The sequence below is a fragment of the Apodemus sylvaticus genome, chromosome 15 (genome assembly GCF_947179515.1).
Source record: "Apodemus sylvaticus chromosome 15, mApoSyl1.1, whole genome shotgun sequence".
NCBI classification, from domain to species: Eukaryota; Metazoa; Chordata; class Mammalia; order Rodentia; family Muridae; genus Apodemus; species Apodemus sylvaticus.
In genome coordinates, this window is record NC_067486.1 from 532,264 (window position 1) to 555,009 (window position 22,746).

At 46.1% G+C, this 22,746-nt stretch overlaps 1 protein-coding gene across 4 annotated transcripts; it reads left to right on the top strand.

The window, feature by feature from the left end:
• The first annotated feature begins 1,539 nt into the window (after positions 1–1,539).
• On the top strand, positions 1,540–20,852 carry LOC127666225 (interferon-induced GTP-binding protein Mx1). 4 transcript variants are annotated; one of them, XM_052159009.1, is made up of 15 exons: positions 3,749–3,821; positions 4,124–4,283; positions 4,501–4,682; positions 6,871–7,063; positions 8,287–8,424; positions 9,267–9,421; positions 9,681–9,819; positions 10,638–10,875; positions 11,894–11,972; positions 12,985–13,107; positions 13,455–13,596; positions 14,881–15,039; positions 16,438–16,514; positions 17,366–17,605; positions 19,528–20,852. In XM_052159009.1, exons 3-15 carry the CDS (start codon positions 4,680–4,682, stop codon positions 19,756–19,758), a joined length of 1,917 nt encoding a protein of 638 aa, XP_052014969.1. In that variant the 5' UTR covers positions 3,749–3,821; positions 4,124–4,283; positions 4,501–4,679; the 3' UTR covers positions 19,759–20,852. The 4 variants fall into 4 exon arrangements, with proteins under 4 accessions (XP_052014970.1, XP_052014971.1, XP_052014969.1 ...); XM_052159010.1 differs by lacking the exons at positions 3,749–3,821; positions 4,124–4,283 and adding an exon at positions 1,540–1,613; XM_052159011.1 differs by lacking the exon at positions 4,124–4,283 and having other exon boundaries at positions 3,729–3,821.
• Positions 20,853–22,746: the final 1,894 nt, after the last annotated feature.

The following is a 22,746-nucleotide window of genomic DNA, read 5'->3' on the forward strand; positions in this document are numbered from 1 at the left end:
ACCCCTCCTCTCTCTCTCTCTTTCTCTCTCTCTCTCTCTCTCTCTCTCTCTCTCTCTCTCTCTCTCTCCCCTCTTTCTCCCTCTCTCTCTTTCTCTCCCCCTCTCTTCTCTTCCTCCCCCATTGCTCCTGTCTCTTGGCACTCTCACCTCTCTGCCCCTCTTGGGCTCTCCTCCTCTCCCCTCTCTCTCCATGTGGTCATGGCCAGCCTCCACTCCTCCACTTCTCTCTCTCTCTCTCTCTCTCTCTCTCTCTCTCTCTCTCTCTCTCTCTCTCTCTCTCTCTCTCTGCCTCTTTCTGCCTCCACTACCCCATTAACTCCCATCCTCTGCCCTGAATGAACTCTATTCTATACCATGTCTGTGTGTGTCTGGTCCCTCACCGGGAAAGGGTGCCTGGGCATGGGTCTGTTTAGGCACCCCTAACCCCCACACTGCCGTAAACCACTCAGTAAACTTCTTTCTCTTTTTATGAATCCAACATTTGGTGCTGAAACCCGGGAACCAGGAACAACACCTTCTAGAGGCTTCTCCTAGCACTGCTCTGCCCTTCATCTGCCCCTCACTCCAGGCATTTTCTAAACTACTACACTCTGATCCTAGATCTATTTCCCTCTCTCTCTCTTGTTTTTTTTTTTTTAATTTTTATTTATTTATTTATTTATTGGCCTGAGCCCTGCATGATGTTCTCTTTCTCAGCATAAGACTGAATTGAATTTGTAAGAGCCAAAGAGAAATGAAACTGAAACCAGAGTCTGAGGGAGGGGAAGCAGAGGAAGGAGAAGCAAAGGGCTTTCAAAACAACAGCTCAGTACTGGGAGAAGTGTAGAGTCACTGAATCTGCCTTCCCCATTCTCTAAGCCTTCTTGAGCCACAGAAACCTTGCTTGGTTCTACTCTCAAGATCCAGCAGCGCTGGACACAGACAGCCTTAGGGCAGAGGTCAAGACCCTGGGACAGAGTCACAAGAGGTGCCTGGTGTCTGTCCTGCCAGTTCCCAGGGCAGGCAGCCTAGGGAAAGGGCTGCAGCAAGCAAGTCTAAGGGCTCTGAGGAGGACACTTACCTCCCTGAGCTGGGAGATGTTTTCCACAGAACAGGGCTCTCATCTGGAGAGTAGGGCAAGGGGCAGGAGGCCCCTGAATGAGCAGGGTGCTCAGACCTCTAAACCTGCTGTCACAAGGGACCCAGAAGTGCTGGCAGCGTTCCTCAGTGATTCCTGGTATGGTTTGTCTACGACCCTTCCTAGTGCAGCTGGAATAACCCAGTGAAAAGAGGAAGTTAATCTAGGCTGTGTTAAACTGAGGGGAGGTCAGGTTGAAGGCACAGCACAGAGCTGGGAGGGTCTTGAGGGAAAGCAGGCAGCCATCTGAACTGGTGTCCATACAGCATGTCCTGCTGGGCTGAGCCTACAATAGCAATTTCCCGACCTCAGAGCCCAGCCAAGGTCCCTCAGGATGAGTTTCGTTTCTGAGCTCCATTCATATGTGGTGGGGGTGAGCAGCAAGCCAGAGGCCTTTTCACTAAGTTTCAATTCTCCTCTGGAAGGGGCGGAGCCAGCACTATTTAAAGGGGTCTGAGCTCTGGCAGCTGCACACTCTGTTGCCAAGCCAGGAGTGGTGAGTATTGCACAGGATTCTGTGCAGGGACAGCAGATATCTTCTAAGGGTTCTTTGTAGACACTGATGAGCACTGCAGGGCATTGTGGGTGCTGTTACTGTAGGACCTCTTTTTGGGGAGACCCCCACTCTATTTTTGGGATAGCGTACACCCAAGGAAACGCGAGAGACCGACTTGATGCAAATACATGAGGTAGTTTATTATCAGAGCTCTGGATTGACAACGTATTTTACCCAGGAGACAGAGGAGTTGACCCTGAGGCTCAAAAGTTAGGGTTTTATATAGGAAAAGTCAGGGGGGTTGTCAGGGGGGTTTGGCGTGGTTATATATGATTTGCTGATTTAAACATTGGTGGGGGATTCTGCTGCGCAGGGTGGGGTTTTTTGGCATATGTGCAGATCAGGCTGTCAGTAATGTAGGAAGGCGGTTTATTTTTGTTAGCAGGAAGGTCATTTTAAACTGCATCCAAGGACAGGAGACAAGAGACTCCAGTCCAGATAATGTCTGACCCATAGGAGTTTTCCCAGCATGCCCCTTATCTTTTATGGCCGGTCTGTTTGTGAAATGGCTCAACCACAACCTTGCTCAAGCTTGTCCAGTGTGCCCTGGCTCTAGTCTGCTTGCTGCCTCAACTATAAATTCTGAAAAGTCCCAACTCCCTTCATTACAATAATGGGGAGAGTGACAGTTTGTGTGTGGTGTGGTGGTGGTGGGAAGGCAGTGAGCTCAGGCTGTTGTTTCATGCAGGCGACTGCCTGCATGCTGCACCAGTCGGCGGCCAGTGGCGGAGATGCAGGCTGCAATGAGAGACCACGCCAGACCAAACAGTTCCACGTGGGGCTTTATTGGGGATGGGACAAAAGGGGGGGCGGAAAGAAGGAAGAAAAAGAGGAGGAGAGAGAGACAGTACCCAAATATATACGGGTGATGAGGTGATGATGTAGCAACAGGTAAAAGGTAGGCACATTGAACTCTGGGTATATGGTGGCTGTTGCCTTGGCAGCAGACCTGTGCTTGCTGTCACCTATGTGATGTCACAGGTCTTGGTACTAACACAGGCAATCTCTGTAAGTTTTGATTCTCCCTGGGAAAGGGTGGAGCCAGCACTGTTTAAAGATACTAGAGCCCAGCAAGCCAAGTACTCAGTCACTAAACAGGAGACTAGTGAATATCACCCAGGCCTAGAGGATACCCCAAAGCTCAGGGCAAGGATGCCTCTGGGTTCCTTGTGGATCCTTGGGGGGGGGACTGTGGGACATTTCTTTGTGCTATTAAAATAAGGGGGTCAGTGACAGCACAGGTAGAACTTCTAGGCTAATAGACACAGTGCCCCACCCAGCTGCTGATTCTGGCGGCAGTCTGAAAATGCTCCCTAAACTGCAATTATTTCTGCTAGGAGGCAGCAGGAAAGGGTGGGGTCTGGGGCTAAGACCTAAAAGAGAAGTTTCAGATCCCCTGCTGCCTGGGCTAGGAGTCCGTGAGAAATCAGATGGAGGTCTCTTGTCAAGGGTGGGAGGAAAGCAGGTGACCCAGGGGCACGCTTTGAAGTGCAGACAGGAGCCTGCTTTGAGGACCTTGCTGGAAAGGATGACAGGGGATCTGGGTAGATATATGCATCTGTCCAGGGTTTTCTAAGTCCCTAGACAGGACATGCTCTGGGTGGTCTCTGCTCAGAGTGCAGGTGTCCCTTACATCTTCCATTCTCAAAGGCTCAACTGCAGGGGACATGAAGAGCAGGAATCCTGGAGAGCAAAGGGCCACTTTAACATCCTGATGGACCTGGAAAGACTCCCACTCTTAGCATCTCAGTGTCTGCACAGGCATGGTAGTGGGTGGGTGGTAGAGGTGAAGGGGACAGTGAAAGGAGCTGGACTCTACCCCATGCTTTTCCTGTTTCTAGCTGGGCTGAGGACTCCCAACAGGGGAGTCCTACCAGGAGGATCTTTGTCCAGAATTAATGGTGTATGGCACAAGAGGACCATTGGCAAATGACCACTGTCTACTATGGAGCGGAAGCATATCAAACCACCCTCAAGTACAGCAGGAATGGGCACAAGCCTGCCTGAGAAGGAATGCTTAGAACCCAGCATACTTGTGATGTCCCTAACTCTGACCTTTAAGTGAGGCAAGAACCTGAATGAAATGTTGTGAGGTTCCCTGATGGTCTCTGTGCAATGGGATCTGCAGAGGGAAAGAATTAGGAGAAGGTACACAAGTGCAGACCCTGTTTGTTCACCACATATAGGGTAGTGCTGGAGCCAGGGACCCTTCCTCTTGATTGGATGGGCAGAGATCTAGATGGGCAGAGACTGAAAGTGCAGCTGGTTTCCCTGGGCACTAAGTGGGTGGAAGTAAGTATGACCCCTGAGGCTGCTTTGCTTCTGGGATCCATCACGTCTCAGAGGTGACTCAGCAGAGTTGCACACACTTGTGTAGTTTGCAGGCAGAACCCAGGGCATACATAGCAGAGAAACAAAAACAAATAAGATGCCTCTAAATCATGTTGTAGACTGTTCACGTGTAACCCTTTGTCATGGACACAAGCCCTGGGGACCTGATGGTGTCATAAGACCAACTAAAGCAGCCCTGGGACAACAGATGAGGGCCAAGGGAGTCTTCATTCTAGAGCATGAGATCTTCTGCAAATAGGCATTTCAAAGGCAGGGGAGGTAAGAGTTGTGTCTGAAGGAAATTTCTAGAGTGATAGACTCTGTGAGTGGCTATAGAATCACTCCTGTTTTGTGATCACCCTTCTAATACACATACAGAATGCATCCCCCTCTTCTAGAAGAGGGAATGATGGGTACTGCAGGAAGCACAGACCCCTGGGATGGACAGAGAAGGTTGGGCAGTTTCAGATATCAGTGTCTCCCATGTGTTTTTTAGTCAAGTGCCTGACCCCAGTGGCAAGGCTTCTAGATTCTTCTGAATCAAACCCGTTGTGTTCAACTGGAATTCACCTGGAAAACGTAGAAGGATAAGTTCCAAGAATACTAAAAGGAAGGAGCTGACTTCTGCATCCAGTCACCGGATACCAAGTAAACATCTGTGAGGAGAGCTAAGCAATGGTAAGATGCTATTGAAAGTCACTCTTGCTGGGCAGTGGTGGCGCATGCCTGTAATCCCAGCACTCTGGGAGGCAGAGGCAGGCAGATTTCTGAGTTCGAGGCCAGCCTGGTCTACAGAATGAGTTCCAGGACAGCCAGGGCTATCCAGAGAAACCCTGCCTCAAAAAACAAACAAACAAACAAACAAACAAATAAAAAACAAAACAAAACCCTAAAGTCACTCTCCAGAGAACATGAGCTGTGTCCACCTGAGAAGACGGTGGGGCCTGCAGTTATTCATGTGTGTGTGTGTGTGTGTGTGTGTGTGTGTGTAGGATGCTAGAAAAGAGTAAAGGTTGCTCCTTCTCTGATAGAGTGGCTTTCTTGACTTTCTGAAGCAAGATGGAGATCTTTCTCCTTCACTGAATGTTGGTAGTTGCCATCATGGTCTTGGAAACTAGGGGCTTATTAGGGACTGGCAGAGTCCTGGGTGTGATACATTGTTCCATTGCGTAGTTCAGTCTCCAACCTTCCCTATGAGTTCTTATTGTGATATTCCCTCCCTGGAGAAGCCATGTGGTACATTTTCATTATTGTTGAATTTTGAAAGCTTTATATATATTCGGGTATAAATCTTTGCTCAGATAGATGCTTTATAAATATTTACTCTCTGACTGTGGCTTGTCTTTGAATTTTTTTCAAGCAAGTGTTTAGTTTTCATGAAGTTGGATTTATTGATAAGTTCTTTTATTAATTTTACCTTTGGATCTGTGAAAGCAGGGCTGTGCTAGCTAATTTGAAGTCAACTTGACACAAGCTAGAATCATCTGAGAAGAGTGAACCTCAACTGAGAAAATGCCCCATCTGAGGCCTGTTGCAAGGTTGTGGTGAACTTTTTTGATTGATGACTGCAGCTCTTGTGGGCAGTGCAACCCTTTGGGGTAATGGTCCAGGGTTCTGTAAGAAAGCAGGTGAATAATCCATGATGAACAATCCACTAGGCAGCACTTCAACATGGCCTCTGCTTCAGTTTCTACCTCAAGGTTCCTGCCTTGAGTTCCTGCCCTGACTTACTGATAGAATGTGATCTGAGAGTTGTAAGCTTCAATAACCCCCTTCCTCTCAAATTGCTTTTGGTTGGTGTTTTATCATTGCAGTAATAAATAACTCAGACAGTTTTATGATCTTTCCACTAAAGTCTGTGGTTGATCATGAATTCATTTTTCTGACTTAGAGGTATGAGTCTTTTCTCTTAAGTATACAACAGTTTTGCCCAACAAAAAGTCCTTATTTCCTTCACATTGCCTTTGCACCTTGTCTACACCAGTTTCATTTGGTGACTTTCAGGGTGGTGTAGTCTGCTGCATTAATGGCCTGTTCTCCGTGAAACACTATACTCTCTTGCTGCAGTTTTTCAACATCTTGGGATCAGAGGCTGCCATCCTCTCTCTTTGTGGGTCTTTCAGAGCCATTTTGCCTGTTGGAGCAGAATTTAAGCCATTTATATTTAATATGATATGCTGTTGTTGGTTGAGAACACAGCGTTGTTGTCTGCTTTCTGTGTTAAGCTTCTGTTTCCCCTTTCCTGATATTATTTACCTTTTTGATTAAATAATATCTATCTATCTATCTATCTATCTATCTATCTATCTATCTATCTATCTATCTATCTATCTATCTAAAGTTTGTTTGCTTGGTTTTGATTCTGTGTGCCCTGGCTGTCCTGAAATTCACTCTGTAGACCAGGGTGGCCTTAAACCCAGAGAGATCTACCTGCTTCTGCCTCCCGAGTGCTGTGGCTGGGATTAAAGGGATGTGCCACCACTGACACCACTGACACCACCACCCAGCTTAAATATTATAGTTTGTGAATGCAGTTCATGCTTTCTGTTGACTGTTTGCTTTTTTGGTGTTTAAAGTGTACATTTTTAGTTTGATAGGCATATAGCACCTCTGAATGACACAATACCACTTAATGTATAGGAGATATAATTAATAGGAATATGATTCCATGTGTTGTCAGCTTTCATCTGTCATGGTCAGACCCCCACCCCCACAATGTATTGCTATTGCTTTGTGTTTAGCTATCACTTAAGGATAGTGAATCCATAAAAAAAACTAAGTGCCCTATCAGGGGAATTAATTCAGTGGTCATTGCTGGAACACTTCCTGTGGAGCATGACCTCACTCTTGCTTTCCCCTCATCTAGGATTCTGTGAACAACCTCTGCAGTCAGTATGAGGAGAAGGTGCGGCCCTGCATTGACCTCATCGACTCCCTGAGGGCTCTGGGTGTGGAGCAGGACCTGGCCCTGCCTGCCATTGCTGTCATTGGGGACCAGAGTTCAGGGAAGAGCTCTGTGCTGGAAGCACTGTCTGGAGTGGCCCTCCCCAGAGGCAGTGGTGAGAGCTTAGTGTTTGTTGCTCTGCTAGACTGTGGGCCCTGGGACTTCGAGGATAGAAACAGGTCCCCTCCCAGTTCTGGGTACACAGTAAGATGAAGATCAAGGTGTAGTTTCTCATGGGGTCTTCTTTGGCTTGTGGATATACTTTCCTCTGTGCAGTCTTACAGTTTCTTTCTCCTCTTACAAGCACGTTAGTCTCAGTTGCTAGGGCTCCACCCATGAAGCTTCTCAAGCTAGTCATCAGCCTAAGTCATCTCTTTTCAGGCTCTGTATCCAACAGAATCACTGTTGCTATTGTGGCAGAGCATGTGAGTTAGGGGTGGGAACAGCTTTTAGTTCTTCACACCAACTCATTGCACATTTGTGGATTGTGTGGAATCTCAGTTTATAGATGTGACTAAGTACCTTGAACCACGTGTGTTATGATCTCTTTTCTGAGCCCCTTCATGAATGACCCATCCCGATGGCCCATAAATGATGGTGTTCAGGTTAGTGATGCTGTTTTAGCTGCAAAGCCCAGGAGGTCAGTGACCCCTCAGTGAGGCCAGAACTGAGCTGTTCTAACAATGCAGGTGAGATGTGACAGGCAAGTAGGAATCTGCTTAAGTTTATAGTAGAGGACTGTAAAGCAGCCTGAAAGACATATTGAATGCATATGTAAGGGGTTAGTGGGAGATAATTGCATATGAATGAAATCTGATGCCTCCTGAGCTGGGGTGTCCTAATTGGCTTTCTGTTGCTGTGACAAAGACCATGACCAAAAGGAACTTGGGAAGAAATGGGTTTATTTGGCTTACTTGTTCAGATCACAGTTTATCATTGAGGGAAGTCAGGGGAAGAACTCAAGCAAGGCAGGAACCTGGAAGCAGGAACTAAAGCAGAAACCATTGAGGGATGCTGCTTGCTGGCTTGCTCCTCATGGTTTGCTTACCCAGTTCCTAATAGGCCTAGGATCAGCCTGTACTTAAGGCATCATGGGTTAGGGTTGGGTTAGGGTTAGGGTTAGGGTTAGGGTTAGGGTTAGGGTTAGGGTTAGGGTTAGGTTAGGGTTAGGGTTAGGGTTAGGGCTAGGGTTAGGGTTAGGGTTAGGGTTAGGGTTAGGGTGAAGCCAGAGAGGGTTAGGCTTTCAGTGTTTTCACATGAGTGTGTGAGATGTCCAGAGCCATCCATCCAAGGCCATTTATGCCAGAGTTCAAGACCAATGTGGCTATCTCCTCTTAGGTATAGTTACCAGGTGCCCTCTGGTGCTGAAAATGATGCAACTCAAGCAGGGAGCACAATGGAGAGGCAAGGTCATCTATAAGGACACTGAGATTGAGATCTCAGACCCCTCACTGGTAGAAAGGGAAATCAATAAAGGTATGTACCTGCACACATTTGCTCCTTATTCTGGACAGGGTGTCCCTATGATGTTCACACTCCCTACTTTCTGGGCCTTTCCACATCGGGAGCCTTCTAGCACTTGGGCTCATGTGTTCTTGAATATTACCATTTAACTTCATGACCTCATTTAGGACACATGGCCATGGGAATGACTAAACCCTGTTACACATGGCCACTTGTGTTTCCAGCATACATTCTTAATCAGAAGAAAACATCAAAAATATACTGTTGCTGTTGAGCAGAGTAGGGTGACATTAGTTCTGATCTTGATGGGAAGGTTTCTACCCTAGCTTCTATTACTAACATCGAGGAGCTGGATACAATCTATGGACAGAGAGACACCTGCAGCCAGGGCTCCTCCTGTCCAAGATGAGCTCATTGCCCTATGGATATCTGCTCATGTTTTAGGGATTCCCTAAACTTTCACCTTCTTTATAGATTCCCTTGAATTTCACTGTCCTCAATGTGCATACACAACTCTCCCTGACAGTACCAGTAGGGTCCAAGGAAGAATGTTTCTCTCTGCCCAGATCAGCTTCCTCTCCTTTTGGCAGATAGGAAGCAGAGAGAACTCAGGAAGGGGCAGACATAATATATAAAAACACCTGTGGCCTACACCCAGTGATGTACTTCTTCTAGTCAGAGCCCATTTTCTCAAGCTCTGGAACCTTCTAATATAACCTAATCTTATAGGGATTACAATCTTCCAATATAGGAACATTTTAGGGGTAGCATTTCATATCCAAATTATAACATATTTCCCCAAAAGTCTCTGGAATGATATGTGATCCTTAAACTGCCATTTTTTCCATCTCCAGCCCAGAACTTGATTGCTGGGGAAGGTTTGAAGATTAGCTCTGAGCTCATTAACTTGGAGGTCAGCTCTCCGCATGTCCCAGACCTGACTCTGATTGACCTGCCTGGTATCACAAGGGTGGCTGTAGGTGACCAGCCTGCAGACATAGAACACAAGGTGGGACTCTAGACCCTACACTGAGCTGCAGGGGTGCTGGGGTATGTCCAGGGCTATGTCTAAGAGAGACCTTGTAGAAGTGGGAATAAGAGTGGATAGCCAGGCTTTACCACAACCTCCATGTTTGATGGAGGCAGGGAGACAGATGAATGCAGTCCATGGAGGCCAGGGCCTGAACTTTGAAGCAAGTGGATGGTCAGGACCTTCTCTCTCTTGATCCTGTCTCCATAATTAAGAGTCACCATCTCATTTCTTATAGATCAAGAGACTCATCAAGACATACATCCAAAAACAGGAGACCATCAACTTGGTGGTGGTTCCCAGCAATGTGGATATTGCCACCACAGAGGCCCTGAGCATGGCCAAGGAGGTGGACCCTGGCGGGGATAGGACCATAGGTAAGGAGAGTGGGAGATAACAGTAATGTGTGAGTGCAAGTGAGATGCATCTCCTGGATCCAGATGGACCAAGCTCAGGATCCCACTGAGGCCAGAGACAGGAATCCCTCCCCCCATCTCATCTCCCTGGTAGAAAAGGCATGAGGAGCCAGAGGTGGACAAGCACAGGGAGGAAATCATATCTGCTGAGACTCACTGGGCCAGGAGCCATGGTAAAGTCCATGGCAGAGTGAAGAATGAATAGCTGTTGTCTGGGTGGTGGCAATGGAGAGGTGCTGAGGGGTCTGCAGATGACAGAGGAGGCCTCACTATCTTCCCAAAGCCAAGTCTCTATCCTGCATAGGATTCTAGTGACCCTGTCTGCCTCAGCCAAAGATGATGTCTTAGTTAGGGTTGCTATTGCTGTGATGAAATATCATTACTGAAAGCAAGTTGGGGAGGAGAGGATTTATTTCAGCTTATACTTCCAGGTAACAGCTCATCACAGTGAAGTCAGGTCAGGAACTCAAATAGGGCAGGAACTTTGAGGGAGGAGCTGATGCAGAGGCCATGGAAGGGTGCTGCTTAATGGCTTGGTCAGCCTGCTTTCTTGTAGAACTCAGGACCACCAGTTCAGGGATGTCACCATCCACAATGAGCTGGGCTCATTTCCATTAAGAAAAATGCCCTACAGACTTATGGAAGCATTTTCTTAATGAGTTTCACTCCTCTCAGATGACATTAGCCTTTGTCAAGTTGGTATAAAACTATCTAGTACAGATGGGAAGATGCCTTGGGCTGCTGGTGGCCAGTTAAAGTGATGTTTCTCACTGCCCTAGGACAGTGTTTGTCCTCTGATCTCAATACCTGGTCTACAGGTATCTTGACCAAGCCTGATCTAGTGGACAGAGGTGCTGAAGACAAGGTTGTTGATGTGGTGCGGAACCTGGTGTACCATCTGAAGAAGGGCTACATGATAGTCAAGTGCAGGGGTCAGCAGGACATCCAGAAGCGGCTGAGCCTGGCTGAGGCTCTTCAGAATGAGCAAGTCTTCTTCAAGAAACACCCTCATTTCAGGTGCCTCTGCCATACTGTCTCCCATGTAGTGAAAACTGCTGGTCAAGAGCAGACCTGACATTGGGGGGGGGGGGAGAAAGAGAGAGAGAGAGAGAGAGAGAGAGAGAGAGAGAGAGAGAGAGAGAGAGAGAGAGAGAGAGAGAGAACACCATGGTGTGGAAATGAATGGACAACTTGTGGAATTGGCCTTCTTCTTGGTGAACCAAGGTGGTGCCAGGATTGAACTCAGATAGTAAGGGTTGGAGCGAGGCATCTCTACCTAGTAAGCCATCTTGCCAGCCTGTACCAATTGACCAGCGCATTAATTCAATCCAGGTAGGAATGTGCTGTTACTCATGGAGGAGCACCACCTTCCTGCTGCCTTGTAAGTTCAAGAGTGGTAACACTCTTCATGAACACAGATTTTGGTTCCCTGGGAAGAGTGTGGCTTCCTTCCATCCGTAGCTGATGGCTTATGCCCTTTCTTGGGCCAGGTTGTATCTCCATCCATTTTCCATCACATGCATGTGCAGACATGTATGTCAGTGTATGAAGACTAGGATCTATATGCATTCTGTATATTTTGTATATTGTGTATTACATGTGCATGTGTACTCATATATGCAGCCTATATGGAAAGGTATATATTAATGTATACTATACATCTGTGTGTTCACTCACATATAACACATGGTAGGATGTGTTATATACTTGTGTATGTATTTATGCGTGTCACACATGAATGGGGATTTGCATGCTATAACATAACTGTAGTTGTGGACATGTGTTTTATGGAGAACAGATTTTATTCTGATTATTACATGAGCTGAGGGATTATTACATTGTAGCCCACTGTAGAACTATCCAAGCTGATTCCCTTGCATCATCCCACAAACCCACTTCTAAGTACTCCATGAGCACCTATCTCAAGGTATCCCATTCACTGATAGTACCCAAATTGTCCTGACTTCCTCCACAGCAGGGATGCAGACTTGTTTTCTAGCCAGGTCTGATAGAACCCTCTCTTCTGTTCCCTCAGAGTTCTTCTGGAGGATGGCAAGGCCACAGTGCCCTGCCTGGCAAAGAGACTGACTGCGGAACTTACCTCCCACATTTGTGTAAGCAGGGGCAGCTGTGTGTTCCTCAAGCTAAACCAGGACTGGGACAGCCCTGGGAACATAAGCTATTAGAGATCCCTTTTGCACAGACATGTTGTGTTTGGGAATCTGACTCCAGCATCAGAATGTTTTGTGCTAGTTCCTACTGCTGTCACCCTGAGTTCTTGGTGGCATGACTGTGATCACCTCACTCTGGGGTTGATCATGGGAGCTTGAGTTCAAGATGGACCCTTCCGGATAGAAACCATGTTCACTCTTCTCTGACCTGGTGGAGTTTGCATCTCAAAACACATTAGTTCTCCACCTGGGGAGAGATTTAGTTAGTTGTCAAACCTGCTTTAGGACTGGCTGTGGGCAGATGCTCAGCAGTGATCTTCTTCCCCTGGGCTCTTCCTGGGTGCAAAATCTTCCTGCAGCTCCCAGTATCCAGGTGGAGATAAGTGCATCTCCCAGGGACCATTGTCTTTAGTGACTATCTCTGGACCTCTTTGATGTAGACAGAGATAGATTCTCATTGAGCTTTATGTGTCAAGCTGCCAGGGACAGTAGAGCTGCAGAGTTCATGGAAGACAACCCAAGAGTTGAAGGGTCCATTGGTAGTCCAGTTGCTTTTGTTTCAGACACTACTAGGAAAGTGATCTGTGGGGTCTCTCTGCAGAGAGTTCATGCTTTAATATGTAAAGAACTGCCCCCTGGCTGATTCTTTTAAGTTGCCATGTATAGTGGGCAACATGATGGAGTTGTATGTCTAGGACTGGTGTGTGGGTAGACCTGGGAGGAAATGGTGTGTCTAAAACACTAGTGTGCACCAGAGAAATCTTCAGAGGCTGTCAGAATATCACACACATTCTCTGTGGTGGCATGAAATATATCTGCTGAGGCTCATGTCTGAGGAGACACAGAGTGAGGGGATGAGCTGCATGTGTCACAGCCATGTTTCTGAGTAAGCTTGGGGCCTCCTTCACATTCCCAATCTGTATTTGTATGTCCCGTTCATTTCTTTTCTCTTCAGAAATCTCTGCCACTATTGAAAAATCAAATAAATAAGAGTTATCATTGTGTGAATGAAGAGCTGCAGAAGTATGATCCAGACATACCAGCAGATAACAGTGAGAGGATGTCCTTTCTGATAAACGTGAGCATCAGTTGTGACTCCTGTGGAGGATTCCGGCATCACTACCTCACGGGGATCTCTTGGGTCATCCCCCTCCTAAGACTGACAGAAACACATTCTCTGGAGCAATATTACGGAAGGGGGAAAAGCATTGATGGGTGGAACTGGGGTGAAGCTTTCGGGGACTGCGCAACATGCTCTGTTCATCCACACTGGCAGAAGAGCCCTCCTTCTGGATCCAAAAGGGGACAGGGAAGGAGAGGCTTGGATTTCCTGACACTCAAAGACTTTTCTCCCCATTATGCAACCTTCAAAGTATACATGTTCTTTATCCAACTGACCTTATATATGAATTACTTCCTTCACAGAAAATCAATGCCTTCAATAAGGATATCATGACTTTGGTACAAGCACAGGAAACCACATTGGGCGGAGACAGCCGGTTGTTTACCAAACTTCGAAATGAGTTTCTTTCTTGGGATAATTATATTGAAGAACAGTTCCAAGAAAGTGAGTGTCTATTTGGGTTGGTGTGCTTCAGATTTCAGTACTTGAATTCAATGGCTAAAGGTAAAAGTCTTAACTACAGTTCAAGGTCAAGGCACCAGAAGATGAGGTGTCAGGTAAGGGCTCCATCTCTGCTCTCAAAACAGCATCATCTAGCTTGGTCCTTGAGTGAGGAAGATGGGAACCAGCTTCCTCTGGATTTTGTTCTGAGGACACACATCTCTGTGAGGGTGAAGCCAGGTTGTCCTGGTCACTTCTTAAAGGCCCACCTTTAATGCCAGCACAATAGAGATAAAGTCATGAATTTGGGGACATGTTACTTCCACAGCAGTGACACCAGGAAACAACACAGACCTGGGGTTTGGAGGACACTTGGGGATGTCATGCTGAGAATGAGAATGCTGGAGTGTGGGCACAGGGGCCATATTCACTCTGCTTTGAGTCCCAGGCCCCAGGCTACCTTTCCTTGATTCTTAAGAGTCTACTGAAAAATGCCGGTTAATCATTACAGTTAACCTCGGCTTCTAGAAGGATCAGTGCTCCTTGAGTACTGAGCAGATGCACATGGTGTGTATATAGGTATACAGAAAACACAGCTATGACTACAGGGCTGGAGAGAGGGAAGAGAAGGAAGAATTGATTAATGATGAGGGTGGCAGTTCCTTAAGGTAACAGAAATGTGTCAGAAACCTGTAGTTTGGGTCATAGCATAGACCTGTGATATGCTAGAAGTCACTGGAATGTCCATTGTAAATGAGTCCTATTGCCTGTGAAATGCCAGCATTTCCTATGGGACTGCCTTCCCATCTGAGAAGAATAGCACACAGTCAGGTCTTCACAAAGGAAGCCTTGGGTAGGTCTGCACCTGATGGGCTGTCTCTCACAAATATTGTTATGGAAATAGGGAGAGGAACTTTTGTGTACACTTGGATGGTCCTGGTCCTTGCCTGCCTACCTTGTAGCCCCTTATTCAGAGCACTGCCTCTTCCCACAGTGTGCTTTGACCCCTCACTGGTCAAATCCAGATGGACCCATAAGCCCTCACACACAAGGATGTTTTGTGGTCATGTCTTCCTCTGGTTTCCTCTTGCTGAATCCTGTTTTCACCTTTGCTTCAACTAAAGGAAGTGACTTTTGACACTGTTTCCTTATTGTTGTTTCAGAGGAACAGATCAACGTTTATTTCATTTAATTTTTTCACTGGTACTCATCTTTTCAGAAAGACTAGAGTGGAGGGTTTTCATTTTTATTTTAATGGCTTTTGCAAAACAACTCTTCCAACCCTAGGTTCTCCTGAGATACAGAACAAGATGGAAGAATTTGAAAATCAGTATCGTGGCCGGGAGCTGCCAGGGTTTGTGGACTATAAGGCATTTGAGAACATCATCAAAAAGCAAGTCAAAGCCCTGGAAGAGCCTGCTGTGGACGTGCTGCACAAGGTCACTGGTGCGTAGTGTTCTGAGTCACTGGGGAATGCTACACAAGGTTACTGAGGAACCCTGCACAGGGTCACTAGGCAGTACTGTATAGGGTTGTTTCTGAGTGTTGCACAGGGTCACTAGGCAGGACTGTATAGGGTTGCTGGTGAGTGGTACAAAGGATCATTAAGAAATGCTGTTATCATACTTACCATTTTATTTTGGGGGTAGGAGACATTAGCACTTCAGAGCACCTCAGGGCAGTGCTACACCTCAGAGTGGTCCTCTTGGGCTGGCTCTAGGTAGGTGGCAGGTTCTCTGTGCTCCGGATGCCACTGTGGTGTTCAGGAATTCAGTGTGTTCTGACCCTATGGGCACAGGGATTTTCTGTAAGAAGACAGAGTTACCTAACTTCCTAGGACTTTATCTTGATCCTGGAAAAAGCACAGCCAGAGTCTTTTATGTGAGGTGAAGCTGGTCCTTACCCATTGCAGGGCTTCTGTCTCAGCCTCCCCCTCCCTGTGTAAGCAGCAGCCCTGTCTCAGCGCCAACTCACTTTACTGTCCAGTCAAAGCCCCCTTGCACTTCACCTACTTCCTGCACTGCTGACTACCTGGAGTTGGTGCAGAGCCTGTACGTCCCAAGCGACTGTCTCTCAATATAGCAGCCAACCATTCTCTTGGCTGGCTCTCTGAATTCTTGCAACCCTCTCCTTAGAGTTGGTGATCACAGAACTTGGGAGCAAGCTTCACTGACACTGTGTATCATGTGGACATTACAAAGGACCCTCCCAAGGCTTTGTATCCATAACAAAGAGTGATGACCCTCAGCTGGCAGCCCTTAGCAGGTGTTGCAGGGTATGCTCTGTGTACCTTGGCTGAGGCGTCTGTGTTAGACTGTGGCTCTCCCAGGCATCCTGTGCTTCTGTCAGGTGATTTTATCTACAACTATCCTGCATGACATAGAGGCTTTAGTCACTTATATGACAACTTTCACAGACAGAAGTAAATTCTCTAGGGAAAGGAACTAAAGTTCACTTTCTGATTTCTGTTAATAAATCTTGGGTTCATTTCATGAAAATAACCAAGCACTTAGGGCTCACAGGCAGGAAAAAGATGGAGGCAGCAGTTTTTTTTTTTTTTTACAAGGAAGTTATATATTTATAATTTGCTAGAAATGTCCTTGGAAGCTGGTTAGGATACAGGGCATAAGCCATGACAAGAGAGAGATTTCAGATACTTGCATAGCTTCTGAGCCACAGAACACACCCTACTCCGTCTTCGCAAGGGGAAGAGGAAAAGTCAGAGAGGGAACAAGAAGAAAACTGTTTTTTAGTCACATTAACCTTACTTTCCTTCCCAGTCTATACAGAGTATAGATGGCCTTGTCAATATTGAACTTTTTTTTTTTTTATCTTTTTCATCAGACATGGTCCACACTGACTTCATAAAGGTTTCATCAAACAATTTTGGTGATTTTTTAAACCTCCACTGTACTGCTAAGGTAAATCAAAATACATTTTATTTGTAAGAGAATAATAAATAAGCATGACATGGAACCAGATTTCTTGGTTTGAAACCTTTCCAACTTTCTTGTGTCTGTAAAGTGAAGTGAAGACTCAAATGTATGTTTGTGTCTTCAAGACAATGTTACAGGTCTTCTGGTTAAAACAGGTTTAAAAACAGAAAGAGGGGAGGGGATTAATTTAGAGCCCCCAGGCCCAGAAAGCTTGTCAGGCAGGAGCTTGTTTGCATATAGAGAAAGTGGTCCTAACCATGAACACTCCACAGGAACATGAAATATAATAAAAATGGGAAGAACCTGTTTGCCATTCTTGATATTCCTTGAGAGATGTTTACTTATGAGCTAGTGCATAGCAAGAACAGCTTGACAGAGGGGTTGCTCTGGCTTACAGTTTGAGGGGTCGCAGTCTGTGATGCCAGAGAAAGCGGAATCCTACACTCAGCTCTTTGTCCTTTTCCTTTACTCCAGAACTGCAATCCACGGGATAGTGTTGCTTCAATAGGGCGGGTCTTCCCGTCTCATTTAAACCTCTCTGGAAACACTGTCATACTAAGAGACTAGGTTCCTGAGTGATTCTAAATTCAATCAGGTTGACATTAGAGATTGAGCCTCACATCTGGCTCAGGCTTCCCCTGGTTCCTACCCTTAGCTGGTAGAATGGCATGGACCCCTGATCAAGGGGGTCTTGGGGCTGTCCCAGGTGATTCCTGTGTTTGGTCTTGCTGGGAGGGGGTGGTGGTCTGATTCTCATGGATGCATCAGGAAGCCTATGTTCTTATTCTCTGTTACACCTTTCTTGAAGGTTGTTGTCTGTTTTTCTCTCCCTGCAGTCCAAAATTGAAGACATCAGATTAAACCAAGAAAAAGAAGCTGAAAAAATGATCCGACTTCACTTCCAGATGGAACAGATCGTCTACTGTCAGGACCAAGTTTACAAGAAAGCCTTGAAGACGATCAGAGGGAAGGAAGCTGAGAAAGAGAAGACCCTTTCCTTTAAATGTAACGTTCAGCTTCCTCAAGAGGAGTTGACTACCCCTGAGATGACCCAGCACCTGAATGCCTACTACCAGGTAAATGCAGGACCGTTCCCAGCTGGCCTCCCAGCCCATTCCCTCTGCTTTTCAGGGTGCCTTTCCATATAGGTGTATGTGTGTAAGTTAGTCACAGCAGATTCCTGAAGCCAGGAAGATTCATTTCCTGAATGTCAGGCTTTGTCACTTGTCAGGGGCCTTGGCCACAAACAGTGGGGAGGAGTGTTATCTCCCAGGGTCAGCTGGCAGCAGGCTCCATAATTCACTGTTACAATATGAGCCCCAGACAGGCCTAGCTCAGTAGTGGGAGGGCTATTTCCCCAAACTATGTTTGTTTTATTTTAAGGAAACTTTGCCTTTTTGGGATTTCAGCAAAGTTCTAGGATCTTCTTGTCCCTCTTAAGCCACTTCAGAGTGGTAATTTAAAAATTAATTTAATTGTTTTAAGGCAAGGTCTCCTTCTATAGCTTAGGCAGCTTTGGAATTCACTTGCATAGCTTAGCGTGGCCCCAGAGTCCTGGAAGGTCCTCCTGTCTCAGACTCCCAAGTGCTTCAGAGTTTCACCACACCTCTAACCTACCTGGACATCTTAGTTTTCAGTATCAAGCAGGCTCAGCTATTGTCATGTGTCCTTGGAGGATAGTCTTTTGCTCACTTTGAAAGGCTCTGTGGCTATGTGTACCACTTCCCTGTACACTGGGTTTTCTAGGTGCTGTTTTGCTTGGTTGGTAGCCTTTCAGTATGTCAGGGCCAGTGTGGTCCTCTCAGGATAGCTTTTGTATGTCTAGTATGCCATGCAGGTTGGTTAATAGGACCCTATAGCTTACTTACCTTCTTTGCTTTAATTCTGGTATAGCTTATACAACATAAGCCTTTCCAACTCAACCACTGTTTGGTATCACAACTTAGAGACATTAAGAACCTTTACAGTAGCATTATGGCTTTCCAGGACATTTCATTTGCCACAAACATTGTCGCCATTAAATATTGACTCCAGTTTTCTCCACCCTACTGCCACCTTTTTAGTATCTGGAAGTCTGACCATATAATCACATCACAGAGTACCTGTCCTTCCTGACTAGCTCATTTCTTAAAGCATAATGAAAAGGTCGCTGCATGGTGTAGCAGAAGTCAGGGGTTTGTGTCTGAAGGTACCAGCCCTTCCTCCCAGCTCTGGCCTGCCACCCCTCAAGGTGTCCATATCTGGGTGTCTGAGTGCTCATTCCCCTGCATCACTAACATCTCTCTTTCCCACTTTCATATGGAGATGAGCCACATTCCAGCGGTCTTTGGTCCTAAAATATACCTATGCTGCATGTAATCTTGCAATATGTCCTCAAACTGTCAACTATGCACTTATGATCTGCCTAACTTCCTTTTACTCCATATTTTGATAAGGTGAATTGGCTTAATCATCTCCAGAGGTTATGGTATCTGCATCCCAGGGAAGGAAACTGAGTCTCAGAGAATTACCTTTCTTGCAGAACCTTCAGTACTGAGTATTTAAGACACTACCCTGTCTCAGGACAGGGAGAGTTGGGTATACTGGTGGGGCTGGGAGAGAATCCTCCCTCCCAGTTGGAGACTGACTTCCCTCAGGTAGGTAATTCAGGGCGCTGCCTAGGACTTTGTATAACCCTGCTCTCTGATGCTGAGAAATCTGAGGCTTTATGAAGATCAACCTGACATTTGCAAATGGAGTTGGGCTATCTGTAGACTTCCTTCCAGCTCATCTTACCCTTTTCTATTGAAAGCCCATCCACTTGATGTTCAGGGAAGCTAGTAGAACAATGTGATACCTGCCCAGGTTATGCTCTGTCTGTATGCTAATGGGCGTTGAGACTGGGCTAGTATCATGCACCTGTTAGGATATCCATCCTTGGAAATCTGGATCCTTCTGGAACTCATACAAGATCTTTCTTTCCACTTTCAACCCCTTGTGACCTGTTCCTTACTCGCAGGAGTGCAGAAGGAACATTGGAAGACAGATCCCTCTGATCATCCAGTACTTCATCCTGAAAACATTTGGGGAGGAAATGGAGAAAGCAATGCTTCAGCTTTTACAGGACACCAGTAAATGCAGCAGTTTCCTGGAGGAGCAGAGTGACACCAGAGAGAAGAAAAAGTTCCTGAAGAGGCGGCTTTTAAGGCTGGAAGAGGCTCGGCAGAAGCTTGCCAAATTCTCCTATTAGTCAGGCTAGCTATGTGGCTTTCATGATAGCTGTGCAATGAGCCTTCAGCTGCTTACCTTATGTTAGTCTGTTGCCTTTAGACTGTGGAAGCAAACTCTGCAAACGCTGAGATGAGGAAAGAGAAGCTATGGGGAGTCACTCTACTTCAGCAGTAAGACATGACCCTCTCAAAGCACAGGTGGATGGCACCTCTCAGGATCCTTCCTGCTCCCAACTCTGTCTTTCCTTTGTCAGGAGGATGTACTGGCTGAGCAACTCAGAAGGGACGGCTCCTGGTTTTGTACTTCCTGTTTGGAAGCAGTGTAAGAGGTGCCACAGGGTCCTGGTAGGACAACTCTTTGTAGGCATACTTTTTTTTTTTTTTTTTTTTTTTTTGCGAACTGCATTTTACAAGGGTTCAACCTCTCTCTTAGCCCACTACCCATCATAGTTAGTAGAAGAGAAAAGTTATTAGGCTATGGGGGAAGAGGACCTGTTCAGCAATTGTTCTTTGGGGGTGAGCTTGATTTTCTTTGGCAGCAGTTCAGTCTCATAGCAAACACCAAATATGACTCAGAAGCTGTAGACCAGTCCTCTAGGCAGGCAGATACCACACACAACCAGTGGCTACCATCCAGTCCTTTCCACAGGCAGAAACCAAGCACAAACCAGCAGTTATAGTTTCAGTCTTGAAGAAAGCTTGCCAGCCAGCCTGAGGTAAGGCCGGGGAAGCAACCAGCTGCTGCAGGAACCTCACAAGTCGTTCTTAGATGAGTTTCTCTCAATGGCAGTTGAGCCATTCTCTCTCACAAGTTGAGCTCAACAGTGCTATGTAAGGCGAACCCTTACATGCATGTTAGTGAAGAATAACTAGGCGGAGCAAACCAAACCAATGCTCAGTGGCTCATCTCCTACTGTTTGTGGGGTCATATTTATACTCCTTCATAAGGGGTCATCTCATGTGTTTGTAATATCAAAACATCCTTTCATCTGTGTCTGCTTCAGCAAGACATCCTTTCACCTATGTACCCTAGCAAACCATCACTGACATAACTTTCCAAAGAAACTAGAAGTTTCCACTTTAGCTCTTCCAATAAAATTCTTGCTAAATGACACTTACATGATTTGATTTGTATTTGGGGGAGAGATTGAACCCCACAGAAGAGGAGCAGGTAGGGGCAGAGGAAGGTACACTGAACCATCCTTCCTGATGGGGGAGATAGATCAAGGAGATAGATCAAGTGTTTCCAAGGGACCATAGGGTGGTCAGTGTGAACAGACAAAATAGTGGTGATACTTACTTCTTCTTAGCTACCAGTGTAGACTGAGAAACCATAAAGAAATGTTAAATGTCACATTTAAGCAGAAAACACATGCTGACAGATGCCGAGAGTGCCACTTTGGGTTCTCCTGTATAAAAAACAGGTCCATGTCTCCTGCCCAAATTCCCACGGGGCAACAGGGTACCACTTTTAAGGTAGCATCTCTGCCATCATGAAATAGGATGGACTTTGGGAAGAAGCTTATGGGCAGAGATGCTGGGCCGAGTTTTGGGATGTCTGAAGATGTAGCACCCAACAGAGAGGTCAACATGGTGGGCCTTAAGGACTCTGTGGGAGGTAAAGGCCAGATGAGGCCCTTCTGGGAGTCATGGGAAAGTTGGGTCCCCAGAGTAGAAGACAAGACAGGGACATGTCACCCTCAGCTTCCACAGCACCTCACCTCAGCCCAACCTGGTAAGCAGCCCTGACATTCTCAAATTAACAGGAAGCTCCAGTGTGGCCCTGTGCTAGGATTAAACACATTATTGATTAACTAAGAATCACCCATAATGCATTTGTGTCACTTTAAGGAAAGAAAAGCTCTTCCCCTTGGAGTCATTTAACAGGGAGCAGTGCTGATTTGAATTCTTCACTTCATGATCCCTGTGTCTTCTGTCCTTTGTCAGTTTTATGAGTCTGATTCTACCCTGCCTTTAGGCTGCCTTGTGAACCTGTCTTTATGTCTATGTGTTTCTCACTGATAAAGGACTTTGCTTTGTATTTATAGAACAGCACGAAAGGTATCATATGTTGAAGGAATAAGACACTGGTTTACAGAAATCTTTAACAGAGTCTTACAAGGGACCAAGTTACAGGCTCCAATCTGCTCCAACTGATCCCAAATGACCCAGACAACAAATAGTACTACACCTCATTGTTTATCAACCAATAATCATAAATGGATATTCATTTTAGGAGGCTTCTTTTAAGCTCTATATTTTCTGTTTTCAGCAAATGATACATACCTAGTTCTGGGCCAGGGCCTTTGAAATGTATACAATTTAATATTATGTAACTGTGCTGTTACTAGTCTGAAGGGTCAGACCTTTTTTTCTCCCCAGCCAGTGTTCACCTGAGCTGCCAAGAAAAACCTTAAAACACAACCAGCCCAAATTATATCAAGGCAGGGCACAGTCTGTGGGTGCTTCTCTTGGAAGTCCTACCCAGCTTCCCTGCTCCTTGGCAGGCTGTCTGAGGTTATACTAGTCTGAAGAAGATGGAATTAAGCAGACCCTTGTTACATGGCAGCTTATAGCTCTTGTAACCTTTTATAGCAAGACTCCAGGTTGGCCTTATCTCTATAGCCATGGTCACTAAAGCAGTACACCATGGCAGTAGCCAAGTTATGGCATCGTAGTGCAAACAATGACACTCTACAGAGAGGATCAGGAGACCCTCACCTGTCTCCCTTCCCCAGCTACAAGTGGCCTTGGAAGATGACAGAGTCAATACTTAGTGAAAGGGTAACTGAGAGCAGGTCTTCATGACATAGCTTCTCTGAGATTAAAATTCATGATGGGGCTGGATTTTCAGGTGCTGCTGCTGTCCCGGGAACACCCACATTCCTGTGTTTCACTCACTTGTGTTCTGTAAGCTTGATGAACTCATTGGTTTTACAAGCTGGACACTGGTGAAATTGTGCTTTTGTCTCCAGCAATTCTCCTGGATCAGTAGGGCCCCTAGTCTG

Bases quoted from the DNA above. Each gene is read 5' to 3' on its own strand.
- LOC127666225 (XM_052159010.1), top strand. The intron at 11,973-12,984 runs GTAAGCAGGGGC...TTTTCTCTTCAG, and splicing joins AACTTACCTCCCACATTTGT to AAATCTCTGCCACTATTGAA. The intron at 13,108-13,454 runs GTGAGCATCAGT...CTTCCTTCACAG, and splicing joins GGATGTCCTTTCTGATAAAC to AAAATCAATGCCTTCAATAA.